Below are 15,000 nucleotides of genomic sequence, written 5' to 3'. Positions count from 1 at the left end.
ACCCTAAATTGGTTGGTGGTTAAGAAAGATAGGTTTGTGCAAGAAACCACTTTTCATTTGTGGAGTCAGATAAAGTGCTTTCATTATAGCACATGGAGTAGTGAGCTCCCTCTTATTCATCGCCATTATCAAATGCTTGCTACTGCTCATATCTGACCTCAAAGTTCAGGCCTTCAGTTATTTATACAGGAGTGCCTAATTGGCCACACGGTATTTTCAAAAGCCAATAAATCATGTCACTTCTAAAAGAGATCCCAACGTTTAAAATGTATCTATAACGGCATACCCAATCTTTCAAGATGGACCAGATGCAGAGTTTTCTCTGAATCAAGTCTTCTTCACTCCTTCCTCCACATCTCACCAGGAAAATCCCTGTTTGTCCATAATCTAAACACAATGCAGCTTATTTTACTTAAACAAAAGTTTGATTATATTCCACGATGTCATCATTACAATAAGGATCAGAGTTTAGCAATTCAACTCATCTTTTCTGCTCTCTCTAGAAATTACACAAACTGTTTTTAAGTCAGACCAGTGACATTTATTGCTCAACTTTGATCCCAGATAGTTATGAAGGCTAGCTAGCTTTTGTCACTGAGAACCAATGCAACTATTTTAAGTGTCACAAATGAGGATACAGCGAAGAGCTTTAGTTCTCAGAGAGAAGTGATTAATTTCATCTCTGACATCCTTATCTGGCTCTTGAGAGTTGACCCATCATCCCCAAAATATATTATACAGGAAGTCTTGCAAAAAGGTTGGGTGAAGCTTTCTTAAAACTTATATAGTCAGTTAACTCTTGGTATCAATTGTCTTTTGAATCACAAAAGTAATTTCTGAACTTAAATGGCAAATACTAAAGCTCACAACAGCAAGTTTTAAAAATTACCCTGTTCCCTACTTTTTAACATTTGCTCCATGTTGTAGAAAAAGTGAATATATGTAAATATTTTTAAAAAGAGAAGGTGCACTTATCTGAGGAAAAATAAAAGACAACAAAAAAAAATCCATTGTTTGTGCTGCTAGTTTCCTAACTCAGTTAAACCCCACAAAAACCATAGACTAGTTTCATAAAAGAAAATAATGAGTATCACATACACATCTAATACAATAAATTCAAACAGGAGCACACATATTATGTTGGTGATCAAACATAGACACAGATAGGCAGAACAGGATGGAACAAGCAGAGCCAAGAAAATTAGAAATAAGCCCTTTCTCTCATTCCTGAAAACCATGCAAAGCAGAATAGCCCAGTCAATACAAAATGACAGACGCACGAAGAATCTGAAGAAAACGCAGAAAGGCAACCCTAATGATTAAAAGAATTATCGTTCAATGAAGGCTAAGTTGAAAGATGAGAATATCCTTGTGAAAACATGCCAAAGACAAAATGAAAAAGTCCATTAAGAGTGCACAGTGAACCAGATACTGGAATGCCACAGAAAACCAAAGGAAAAAGTAGAGGGGAAAGAGCATGTTGCTTCAATAAAAAACACGGTAAGACACATGTAAGGCATTCAACTACTGCAAACTTAGAAGTACTGAGTTAAATGAATGCTGTACATGAGCACCAATGCAGTAATGTACATTTTACTCTGCAAGACATATTATGGAACACTGCAGCAAGTACCAAAAAAAAAAAAAAGTGGCCAATAACCAAGAATTCTACACCTTAATAAGGCTAAAAGGTAATGCAATACTTGGAAGAAACTAAATGATAAGCCTTCAAGTTATCAATTGAAGGATGTGACTTTAACATGTTCTAAGAAAACACCAGGCCAACTGTCATTCTCACAAATCAGAGCAGGAGAGGGAAGAATAATGCTTGTCTCCTACTGAATGGTATTCATCATAAGTGAAAATGAGTATAGCTTGAAGTGGAACTCTGCCTGTGTCTGAAGAAAAGTGAGTCGGTGGGGAGACAAGAAAGTGAAAACAGTCTCTTAATAAATTAAATTCTCATAAAAACTAACCTTTCTCCTTGGATTTTCTATCTTGTTCTCTGTCCCGACTTTTGCTCCTGTGCTTATATGACTTTCGATCTCGGCTTTTTGATCTTCTTCGATCCCGACTACGAGATCTATGCTTTCTTTCTGACCTATCATGGCTTCTGCTTCTTCGTCGATCTCTGCTTCTTAAATAATTTGAAACAAAAGGAAAGCAATTTCAGCTGATATTACAGTGAGAAAAAACCTTGAAGAATTACATACTGTTGAATAAATAACAAGATTAAAAGCAAAACTTACCCTTAAAGGCAAAAGAATAGAATCTACTATTAAAACATATTTACATTAGAAATCTTAAGAACTGAAAATTGAAAATCCTTCTAACTTCAATTTTTCAAATAGGTAGCCCTACCCAAAATAATTTATAATTTAAATGTCTTGGGCTTCCCTGGTGGCGCAGTGGTTGAGAGTCCGCCTGCCAATGCAGGGGACACGGGTTCGTGCCCCGGTCTGGGAAGATCCCACATGCCACGGAGCGGCTAGGCCCGTGAGCCATGGCCGCTGAGCCTGTGCGTCCGGAGCCTGTGCTCCGCAATGGGAGAGGCCACAACAGTGAGAGGCCTGCGTACTGCAAAAAAAAAAAAAAAAGTCTTCTCAAAATCAATGAGAAGAGAAGCACTTAAAAGACCATCCAATACACCGACTTCCTAATAAGACTGCATCAAACCTCCTTAGACTGCCTCAGAAATAGCAATGAAGTTGCCTCGAAGATGGACTCTTTCAGATTCAACTCTCATAATCCATCCTCACGCTTAATGAGACTTAAGAGGGTCAAGTACCAGGGAATATCACTAGTAATTACTACTGTTTATTGCACACTCACTATATGTCTGGCTCTGTTTCATGTGTTCAATATACCTGCTTCGCCTTCTTTCTCTACTTCGTGATCTTTTGTGGTCCCGAGACCTGCTGCATCTTCGGTCAGAAGTTCGGCTTGAGTGACGACTCCTTGATCGACTCCTCTTTCTTCTTTCTCTGTCTCGAGCCCTTTCTTTTTCTCTTTCTTCCTCTTCTCTTCGTCTTTTCCTCTCTCTTTCTTCCCTTTCTCTCTCCCTTTCTTTTTCTCTTTCTTCTCGTTCTTGTTTCTCCTTTTTTAAACGCTCATCACGATCAGGTTCTTCAGTTCTTTTTCTTAATTTTTCCTAAGGAAACAGAGTTTGATTTTTTTTTTAGAACTATATAAAGACACTGTCAAACAATGGCTACCTAATGTGAAGCATTTTTAGACCAACTTATGGAATTTGATACCCTAAAAGTGAAATGGAGAAATCTCAACACCATGTATGTACACAAGATATTATTTGACTAAACCCTCAGGAATATTCTTTCTCCCAAATTCCTGGCACTACAGAGTAAAAAAAATACAGTGCTTTGCTAATCTAATGAATAGCAAGGCATTACAGGGATTATCGCTACCTCAAATAACACAGTCAGCAAAAATATCAACGAGAGATTTATATCTCTATGTGATCAATTTTTAACCATATTAAAATAAAGTACTAGCTATAGCTAAAATACATGTTTATAAGAAACTTACTTTTAATTCTTCTACAGTAGCTTTAATTTTGGCATAGCCCATGTGCTGTTTTCCCATCAAATGGTCATCTACCCGGGACTGGGCATCTCCCACTATCAAAAAGGCTCCACACACTTCACAAACTTCCATTTGTTTTTCTTGGGCAGCAAAACTTTCAATTGTCTGAAATGATAAATCAGTTATTATAAGAATATCTGAGGAAGACAGAACAAACAAATCGCCCCAAAAGTACTTAACACTTAGAATAGATTTTTAATTTTGTCAACTGCTACTTTCCACTTCCCCAAAGCCATAATACTGAGCAGTAACTTTTAGAGAGAGGAAGCATGACAGCAGCAATCAACTTTCCACATCACCCAAGAAGTACTGAGACCCCATCCCTCAACTCCAACAAAGAAAAAGCTACCTATTTTAGTCTGAATTCATTTCTTGCTTGGTTCAACAGGTTAAAAATGTGGACTCCATATTAAAAGTGTTTTTCAAAATCATTAAGGAATTGAACTGAGTATAATCTGAACATATCCTTTTAATATTTGGGAACCAATGACCAATTATATTCTAGCATCAATATCCAAAACACGTATTTTGTATGTACAAATACATACACTGATACAAAATACACTGTATCAAAGACATATCAAATACATTGATACCAAAACACGTATCAATATCCAAACATTATATTCTCTAACTGAAAGTTAAGAAAGTAGAAGGTATTATTAAGAGTATACCAATTCTGTACTAAGGTAAATACAAACTGAGTAATTTGTTCTAACAAAAAATAAATAAAACCCAGGCCCAAATCAATACTTATGATCTAAGGCACAGGTTGGCAAGCCAGCGGCTTAGAGGCCTGTTTTTTTAAAAGTTTTACTGGAACAAAGCCACATCCAATTGTTTATATATTGTTTAAAGCTGCTTTTGTAATATAAGAGCCTTTATATTACAAATCTTGTGACCTGCAAACCTAAAATATTTACTATGTGGCCCTTTAAAATAAAGTTTGCTGACATTAGAAAACTGTTCTCAAATCGGAATAGATCCTGGTAATTCTCAGTGAACAGCCTGGGTAAACCAAAATGAGGTTGCTACTCACCGAAGTTGTGGACCTAAGCAATTCTCTCTCTTCTTTTAACTGTTCAACTAATTTCATCATTCCCTGGGCTTCTTCTACTTTTCCTTCAGATCCTAATTCTTCAATCTAAGGGGAATTTAAAAAGCAGTCAGGATATCTTTCTAACCACACTATCCAAGTATTTTTCTTTTTACCCCAAGCTTCATTAGCATTTAGCGGTTGTTTTGGGTCTTTTTGTTTGGTTTTGTTTAGTGAAGCCTGCATTAATTATGTATACTTAACAGAACATAAACAGCAAATTTCTAAGGTGCACAATTTCATAAGGTTTGACTCCCATGAAAGCAACACCACCATCTAGATAATAAACATATCCATCACCCGAGAAGGTTTCCTCCTGCCTCTTTGTTGTATCTCCTCCCAAAGCAACCACTGATCTGCTTTATGTCACTATAGATTAGTTTGCATTTTCTAGAATTTTATTTAAATGGAACCATGCACTTTTTTTTTCCTTCTGTAGGGCTCTGGTCTCTTTCACTCAACCTAATTATCTTAAGATTCATCCACACGGGGCTTCCCTGGTGGCGCGGTGGTGGGCGCCCCCCCTGCCGATGCAGGGGACACGGGTTCGTGCCCCGGTCTGGGAAGATCCCACATGCCGCGGAGCGGCTGGGCCCGTGAGCCACGGCCGCTGAGCCTGCGAGTCCGGAGCCTGTGCTCCACAACGGGAGAGGCCACAACAGTGAGAGGCCCGCGTACCGCAAAAAAAAAAAAAAGATTCATCCACACAGTTACATGTAATTAATTCCTTTTTATTACTGAAGAGTGTATCACACTGTATACAGATCAGGGGTCCCCAACCCCCAGACCAAGAGTGGTCCGTGGTCTATTAGGAACCTGGCCACACAGCAGGAGGTGAGCGGCAGGCGAGCAAGCAAAGCTTCATCTGTATTTACAGCTGCTTCCCTATAGCTGACATTACCACCTGAGCTCCACCTCCTGTCAGCATTATGGTGAGCTGTTTACTTATTTCATTATATATTACAATGTAACAGCAATAGAAATAAACTGCACGATAAATGTAATGAGCTTGAATCATCCGGAAACCATCCCCCCACCCCCATCTGTGGAAAAACTGTCTTCCATGAAACCGGTCCCTGGTGCCAAAAAGGTTGGGGACCGCTGGTATAGATACATCACATTTTTTTTATCCATTAACCTACTGACACTCACATGAGTTCTTTCCAGGTTTGTCTGGAGTGTTACCTGCCTAGTATGAATAAAGCCACTATAAACATCGGTATACAACTCTTTGTGTAAACATATGCTTTCATCTCCCTAGTAGTGTAATGGCTCGTGGTGCCTCTTTTAACTTTTTAAGAGAGAAACCTTTTTCCAAAGTGGCTGCACCATTTTACATACCCCAACAGCGTAAGATAGTTTGCCCAGCTCTCCACTAACACTTGATATGGTCAGTCTTTTTAATTTTAGCAATTCTAATAGGTGTTCAAAAAGCATCTCACTGTAGATTTGTATTTCCCTAATGTCTAATGACACTGAGCAACTTTACATGTATTTATTTGCTGTCCTTATACCTTCTTTGGTTAAGTGTCTACTCCAAGTATTTTCTGACATTAACGCACACAATTCTCACCTGCTGCAGGAGTACATCGATTTTATCTGTTAGAACCTGAATTTTTTCTTCATTTTTGCCTGTTGGACCAGCTGCCTAATGAAGACAACAGAATGTATTATCAACAACTAAAATACAGAAATAGACGTTCAAACTCTCACATACCATCCCTACTATTTTACTTAATAACTGAAACGCTGAATCACAAGGACAGTAACTCAGCTGCCTCAATTTTTGTTAATCAGCTGCATATTCTGTCAGTTATTTATATCTAAGATCAAAACCTTATGATTAGCAAAATCAATATTGCATTTACTAATGAAGACTGAAATTTTAAAAGAATACAAAGTAATGAATGAACCTGAACACAAGTCTCAACACTAGGGAAATCTCTGGGTTTCCAGAGAACAAGGACACTTTACAAAGACTGTAAATTAATTTCATACTCACCCCAGATGACTGCTGGTTTTGAGATAATGCCAAACGAGCATGGCCTCGTCTAATTCTACGTTCTACTTCTGCAAGTAAGCTCTGTAAGTATCGCAGAAAATCTCTCTCATAGCCAACTTTCATAAAACGAGAACTCTTCTCATACCTAATAAAAATGAAAATAAACAAGCACTGCTTTCCTTCCAAATCTTTATTGATTACAACTCTCATATTCTATCTTAACTAATCTCATGGACTACTGCGTTTAGACTGAAGGCGTAGGGAACTCCCTGGCGGTCCAGTGTTAGGACTCTGTGCTTTCACTGCTGAGGGTCCGGGTTCAACCCCTGGTCAGGGAACTAAGATCCTGCAAGCCGTGAGGAGCCACCAAAAAATAATAATAGAAGAAAATAAAAATAAAAAACAAATGTGATATAGAAAAAAATGCTTAGGCTTATACTTGGCATACAGTATGTACTCATATGGTGATACTACATAAAGCTGCATCACTTTGTACCACCCCCAACTAATGAAGAGGACCTCTGTCCAACATTCATTTTACACGAATTTCAATTATTTCTTCAATCCGTGTCCCCTTAAAGCCAAATGATGGGGGTGGGGAGATGACCCCCCAAAAGGTAACTTACTGTTTTCGCAGATTTTCATCATGAATTTTTTCACAAGGCCCTGAAAGAACAAGAAATATGAAGGTATAAATTATTGAAGTTAACTTTTCTCTTGCTAAAACAAAAGTTCTTTTTTAAAAAAGGAAAGAAGATTCATTTAATCACTGAGTAGTCTGTAGACACCTAAATTAAGCCTACTGAATCATGAAGCGACATACCCAAGTAAGCACATGAAAAGTGTTCTCCTTAGTCTTCAAGATGAGTGTAACACAGAACTACGTAAGAGAAGAAAAAAGAGGGAGTAGGAGGAATGAAAAAATTGTTCCTTACTGCCACCAAGAAGAAAACTGGGATGAGGGCAGACCACTGGTCTGAACCACCAGCGACATTTTATTAATTTCGAGTCTCTGTAAATAGTACAAGACTAGCACCCTAGTCCTACCCCGTACCATCTCCAAAAGGCAACCAATTTTGACCCTTTTAGTTGTATCTTCTGGAATTACCTCCATATTTCTAAATTTTACGCTTATTTTGCTTTTTCTTGGTTTATCCTAGGCATCAAAAATTTAGGTTAAATAAACATTCAGTGCGTATATTTTGATTATGCAAGTCCTACATTAACTGCTGAGTCAAACAAAAGGTGCATTATAATGACACTTTTGATAAACTTACTGGAATTCTTTCTTTTGTTTAGTCTTTTCTATGTCTCTATTTCCAAATTCATCTCAAACACTTTAACTCAGCTATAAGAAACTATCTCAATACCAATGTCCCTCAAGATTCACAATATATCAGATAATCAGCTTTATTTCCTTCCATGAGCTCTCTGTCCTGCTTCAGCCTGGGCTGCTTTTTTCCTAAGCTCACTAATAGAGTTGTCATCCTTAGAAATTCCTTTTCTGGTCTGTACTGAAGTTTACTGGATCTCTTATTTCTCTCCTTGGTTTACACCCATGAGTTTCCAGAGAAAAGGTGGGAGATAAGTTTGTTGAGACCGTGCATGTCTGAAAATGTCCTTTTGTTTGGCTATATAACTAACCTAGGTAAAAACATTTTTTCATTCAGAATCCTGAGGGTGTTTCTGCAGTGTCTTCAACTTCCAGTGTCATACTGACAAATTTGAGGCCATCCTGACTGATAATCCTACGTGCCCCACCCTCACGCCTGGTGTTCTGGAATTTCACAATGGTGTGGATCTTTTTTCATTTGTTGTACTGAGCTCTTGAAGGACTCACTCAATCTAGAGGGTAAAGTCCTTTAATAATGCAATATTAAAATTTCCTCCCTTCTGTTTTCTCTATCTAGAACTCTTAATTAGCTATTAGAGGACTGGACTGATATAATTTTTTCAAATTTTAATTTTTTATCAACATTCCACAAATTTATTTTATCCTCAAAACTTTCCCCTGATTTTATTTCAGATTTCTCTAGTTCTAATTTCTAAGAACTCTTCTTAGTTTTTCAAAACTTCCCTTTTAATACAGCATCCTATTCCTCCTGACATGTTCTCTTATTTCTCTGAGGATACTGAATTTAGTTACGGCTTTAAAATTTTTTTTCTTCTGTTTTCCCCCATTATCCACCATATTCCACTAATTCTTTTTTTCTGTTGGTTTTGGTTAATCTTTTGTGTTTGAAGGTTTTCTTCAAATGTCTGACTGGTATTCCTTGGCTGGCAAAACACTTCCAAAATCTGACTCGAAGTTGGTATGCTCAGGCAGGGTCTGTCAACTAACGGGCTTTACCATAGGAAAATCGGGCAGCAAGACTTTCTTTTAGGAGATTCCCCAAGGGTCAGTACCTGTAGATCATTTCTCTGGAACTGTTCACTTTCTCTAAAGAATCCTCTTCTCTTCTGCCTGGGGAAAAACATCTGGCTGTATCCTTCTAGGAACAGGGCAGAGGAAGGGAATGGGAAAACCTCACTATTGAAAATACAGACTCATTTTATCTCTTATAGTCTCATCTTCGTTCATTACTGCCCTGTCCTGTATCTCTACTCCCAGTATCTAGATACATCCAGCCCTAATGTGCTCTTAATGTTTTAGGGCAAGCTGTTAATGTTTCTAGAATGATACTAGTTATGTACCATCCTTGGGAGAAGAAAATGATCAAATTTTTTTTTTGCATTTTGTGGCTCAAATGAACTAGAGTCTCTTTACCCCAATTTCTTCAGAACATAACCCCCGGGGTCTCCTGGGCTGTAGGGATGGGAGACAGAATCACCAGATGCACAGGTCTGACCACACAGACTAGTGGTTCTCAACAAGGGCAGTTTCGCCCCCAGGGGTATCTGGCAATGCCTGGACGCATTTTTGGTTGTCACAATTGGGAGATGTTACTGGCATCTACTGGGTACAGGCCAAGGATGCTACTAAACATCCTACAATCCACAGGACAGCCCCTCCCACCCCCGCAAACACAGAATTTTCCAGGTAAAACTGTCAAATGTCAAGGTTGAGAAACCCTGAACTAGACTCATCTCTGGTTTTCAGCCCCATGATTCAACTCTGCCTTCTATGGTACCTGATGCCTCCAAATCCTGAGCCTGTCCAGGGTTCTGCTGATCAAACTCTTTCTTCTGTTTAATACCCCCTTCTGCAGGCTTTTAGGGTACAGGTTTCTCTGCTATTCTTCCATCCACTTGTCATCTTCCAAAAATGTGCTGACATCTCTAATGTTATCTCGACTCTTCCATTTACACCGTTTTTGTTTTTAAATTTTCATTTTAGTGGAGGGGTTTCAGGAGGGAGTGGAAATAGATATGTATATTCAATTAAGCCACCATGTTTAATTAGACTGACATTTATTAATACATTCAAAAAACTAAGCCAGGAAAGAAATTACTTTATCAACAAACCTTTAAGAGGAAACTTCCTTTCAAAATGATAAAGTATCAGTTTCTCTTTAATCATAAATTCGATAAAAGTTACACAGAACACTTACTTACCAAGATCAGAACGAGTGTTTGTGAACAATTCCGCAGGACAAAAACCACAGAGATAATATTTACAAACCTAGTGAAGAAAAACAAAGGTAATTTAACTTTTTGAAATTGTTCGGTTTTAGAACTATACCAGAAAAGGGTGCCAAATAACTATTTTCTCATTTCACGATCTTCATCTTTCAACCAAGTTAGTTAAGAATAATTTCATTTGTTAAGCCATTTAGTTAGGTAAATTAATGACTTTCAGACTCCTGGATTCCAGTACAAGAAGTGCAGGACTGACAGTTACCAGCATTTTCTACTTCTATAATTACTTCCTATTTCTATTAGAAATCACTGCCCTACTCCCAAGCAACAAAAAATATTGGATAAAGACATCCAGAAAAAAGATAACTTTTTATTTTTAATTAAAAACACACAAAAAACACATTGTTCTTATTTTCCTAACTTTGTTAAAGACCAGAACCAATTTACAGACTAAGACTTGGAAATCACTGCCTAAATTCCAAGTAACACTTATTTAAAGCAATCTGGTTCAGTATTTTCACTTAAAGAGATCCTGTAACGGGCCCTAAGGTGTAGTGGATATTTTCACACATGCCAGCACTTTACTGAGTAATTTCTATGGTATGAGGAAGAATTATTAACATGAAACCGACTTTTAATTCTCTCTCACTGGTACTTTTGTAACTCCTTCAGATATATTCCGAGACTGCTCTATCCTATGTTTAATTCTATAACACTGCAAACCAAAACCTGTTAAGCAAAATATCTCCCTTCATATAACCCTTCATTGTTATTGGGTAATTTTTCAATGTACAACTATAACATATGATAGAAAAGGTCTGCTAAATTTAAGATTGAATGAGTTTTTTCGAGACACTTAGAACTGGATGTTAAATCTGAAATAGATTGTTTTTTGCTTCAAAGGTCAACTGTTTTATACTTGTGTGAAGCAATGTGGTTCCATAAGCTGTGTCCAAAAGAACTAAGGTCTTATAAAGAAAGGTCTCATAAAGAACAATGAGATTCAAAAATCATGTCTAAACAGATTTAGTTTTATATCAATATTATCCTGTTATATGTAGCCATATGTCATAGTATCTTTGTACCATTTTCTTTTCTTTAGAAGTTCTAACACTCGATTTTAAATTATTAAAAAGGCTCTGTATGACCACAAATAACATGTTGGTGAGGATGTGGAGAAAGGGGAACCCTTGTACACTGTTGGTAGGAATGTAAATTGGTGCAGCCACTGTGGAAAAACCATATGTAAGTTCCTCAAAAAATAAAAATAGAACTACCATATATGATCCAACAATTCCACTCCAGGGTATGTATCCAAAGAAAACGAAAACATTAATTCAAAATGATACATGCACCCCAATGTTCACAGCAGCGTTATTTACAATAGCCAAGATATGGAAGCATCGTAAGTGCCCATCAACACATGAATGGATAAAGAAAATGTGGTATATATACACGATGGAACACTAATCAGCCATGAAAATTTGCCATTTGCAACAACAAAGATGGACTTGGAGGGGATTATACTTAGTGAAATAAGCCAGACAGAGAAAGATTTTAAAAAAAAAAAAAAAAAAAAAAAGCAAATTAGTGAATGATAACAAAATAAAACAGACTCTGTGATATAGAGAACAAATGGGAAGAGGGAGGGGCAAAATAGAGGTAGTGTATTAAGAGGTACAGACTATGATGTATAAAATAAATAAGCTACAAAGATATATTGTACAGCACAGGGAATATAATATAGCCAATATTTTACAGTAACTGTAAATGGAGTAAAATCTTTAAAAATTGTAAATCACTATGTTGTACACCCGAAACTTATATAATATTGTAAATCAACTATACCTGAATTTTAAAAGGGCTCTATACATGCAAATGATTGTTTTAAAATGCTATATACTTTTCTAATTATTAAAATGTCTGACTTGTTAAATTCTGCATCCACTTTAAGTGTATCAGCAAAATACCAATGCCAACATTCAGTTTAAGAATCTCTTTCAGGGGACTTCCCTGGTGGCACAGTGGTTAAGATTCCGTGCTCCCAATGCAGGGAGCCCAGGTTTGATCCCTGGTCAGGGAACTAGATCCCGCATGCATGCCGCAACTAAGGAGCAGGCGAGCCACAACTAAGGAGCCAGTGAGCCGCAACTAAGGAGCCCGTGAGCTGCAACTAAGACCCGGTGCAACCAAATAATTAGCTAGTTAAAAAAAAAAAAGAATCCCTTTCATTTGGGGGAAGGAGGACAGACAAAGAGGGTATGCTACTTATCTTTCAGACTATTAACCCTGGTTCCAAGAGCCCAAAAATTATTTAACAAATTTCCCACAATTTTAATAGTTATATGAAATAGGTTAATAGTTATTACCAGCATTTACCATTACTTATAGCTACAAATTATATGGTTTTAATTATATTATTTAATTATATTATTTAATTTTAAAACTAAACTTGGCGTTCAGCCCTCATAAGTATGAAAGTTTACTATCATAAGTATGAAAGTTATTACTATCACTATGCATTTTGCTTTCAAGTACCTATGTAAATATAAGACTACTGTTCATTAAAACAAAAGGAATAAACATCTCTAAGGTCCCTCCTGACTCTTAAATATAACCAAATACAAACTTGAGTATTTATAGGAAGGAAATCTTTTTGGAATTATTTCCAAATAGTACTTATTGAATCTTAGTTTTAATAACATTTATCACCAAAATCAAACTGACCTGGGTCTGAACTGGGATTTACCACATACTGTATGACTTAAGTTTTCTGTAAAAGTGGGGATGACTACTAACTTCAAGGTTTGTCATAAAATGTGTAATAAATTCTGGTTTTTAAAACTAAAATACCTCTGATTTTCAGAGCTATTTAAAGTTTTATTCTTAGGACTTCCCTGGTGGCACAGCGGTTAAGAATCCGCCTGCCAATGCAAGGGACACGGGCTCGATCCCTGGTCCAGAAAGATCCCACATACCACGGAGCAACTAAGCCCATGTGCTACAACTGAGCCTGCACTCTAGAAGCCGCGAGCCACAACTACTGAGCCTGCGCGCCACAACGACTGAAGCCTGCACGCCTAAAGCCCATGCTCCGCAACAAGAGAAGCCACTGCAATGAGAAGCCTGTGCACCGCAACGAAGAGTAGCCCCCGCTCGCCGCAACTAGAGAAAGCCCACACGCAGCAACGAAGACCCAACACAGCCAAAAATAAACAAATAAAATAAAGTTTTATTCTAAACTCTAAGCCTTATTTATATAAATAGTTTTCAAAAAAACAGTACATTCTAAGTGGTCAAAACTCTAAGTCTAAATATACTATGTCAGTTTTCCAATAAAATACGTGAGTGAACACACTTAAATCTAGTAAGTACTGTATGGAATTTTAATTTTAAACGGCATTTAATTTGAAAAAGTAGAAAATGGCACTTCAAAAATCATTTAACACTATGTGCTAAAAACGATGCTTGAAGGATCAATACAAGACCATGTTAAGACTCACTCCTCAAGAAGCTCAGTTTAGTAGTGACACAAAAACTAAAATGTACATGCATCACTAGAACAGACAGGAATTTAGTCAGGAATGTCAAGTGGTGAAGCTTGAACTGGTTAAGTTCAGAATTGGAATGACAAGACATTCTAGGCATAAGGAAACATGAAAAGACAGACATAGCAGAGTATGAAATAGGCAAGTTGAAATAGGTATGCTTGGAGAGGCAACATACTGCAGAGTTTGAAACGTGGACGCCACTTTTCAACTGTAACTCTGCCTCGTGTCCTCAATACAAAAAAAGGAGACAATAAGTATTTCACAGTGGGATTGTAAAATTTAAACTCTCCATTTACTGAATTGAGAGAAATGAGCAAATAAGTCTGGTTTTTAAAATACTACCCATTACTTTTTATGATTTTTTTTTTTGTGTGTGTGCGGGCCTCTCACTGTTGCGGCCTCTCCCGTTGCGGAGCACAGGCTCCGGACGCGCAGGCCCAGCGGCCATGGGTCACGGGCCCAGCCGCTCCGCGGCATGTGGGATCCTCCCGGACCGGGGCACGAACCCGCGTCCCCTGCATCGGCAGGCGGACTCTCAACCACTGCGCCACCAGGGAAGCCCCCATTACTTTTTAAAATGTCTTTAGGCACTATGTAGATCAAATAAGGCATGCCAGCAGGTCTACCTATAATTTAGTCCAATCACTCCATCTGAGATGAGAAACGGAGATCAACCACGTGACCTGCCCTGAAGGCATCTAGCTACTTACAAAATAGAGATTAAAACCTATTTTCCTAATTCTTTTCTGTGTGCTCCTTCCACTCTCCAATTCTCCTTAAGATACTGTTGTAAAGAAATGGAACATCAACACATTTGTTATTCTACCCAATAAACTCTAGCTACTTAGACTGCTTCTTTTAACCCTTCCCAGGGATTGAGGATGTTTAACTAAAAATATTAAGTCTTTGACTCAGCAAGTCTTTACTAAATGTCCATCATGGACCTAGAAGTCTGATAACCAAAGGTGGCAAGGGGGAACAGAGTTCGCATAACATAACTGTGATTCTCTTGATTAATTAAGGTAACACTAAAGACCAGAAGAGTTCAATCTCAACAGCGTACTTTTCACTACCACTTAAGAGAATGCAGATACAACCAATGTGATTAGGAAATTTTTTTTTTTTTTTTTTTTTTATTTTTTTTTTTTTTTTTTTTTTTTTTTTTTTTT

The 15,000-nt window shown here is 37.5% G+C and overlaps 1 protein-coding gene across 1 annotated transcript in view; it reads right to left on the bottom strand.

The window, feature by feature from the left end:
• Window positions 1–15,000, bottom strand: part of LUC7L3 (LUC7 like 3 pre-mRNA splicing factor) — a 23,924-nt gene that overhangs the window by 1,995 nt on the left and 6,929 nt on the right. The window contains 8 exon segments of the mRNA XM_024742608.1: window positions 1,977–2,137; window positions 2,868–3,151; window positions 3,547–3,708; window positions 4,643–4,747; window positions 6,273–6,347; window positions 6,702–6,846; window positions 7,328–7,367; window positions 10,257–10,323. Coding sequence (XP_024598376.1) covers window positions 1,977–2,137; window positions 2,868–3,151; window positions 3,547–3,708; window positions 4,643–4,747; window positions 6,273–6,347; window positions 6,702–6,846; window positions 7,328–7,367; window positions 10,257–10,323 — 1,039 coding nt within the window.

Source organism: Neophocaena asiaeorientalis, unplaced genomic scaffold, assembly GCF_003031525.2.
Source record: "Neophocaena asiaeorientalis asiaeorientalis breed wild unplaced genomic scaffold, Neophocaena_asiaeorientalis_V1.1 scaffold1, whole genome shotgun sequence".
In the NCBI taxonomy this organism is placed as follows: Eukaryota; Metazoa; Chordata; class Mammalia; order Artiodactyla; family Phocoenidae; genus Neophocaena; species Neophocaena asiaeorientalis.
This window is presented reverse-complemented; position numbering and strand designations above follow the sequence as displayed.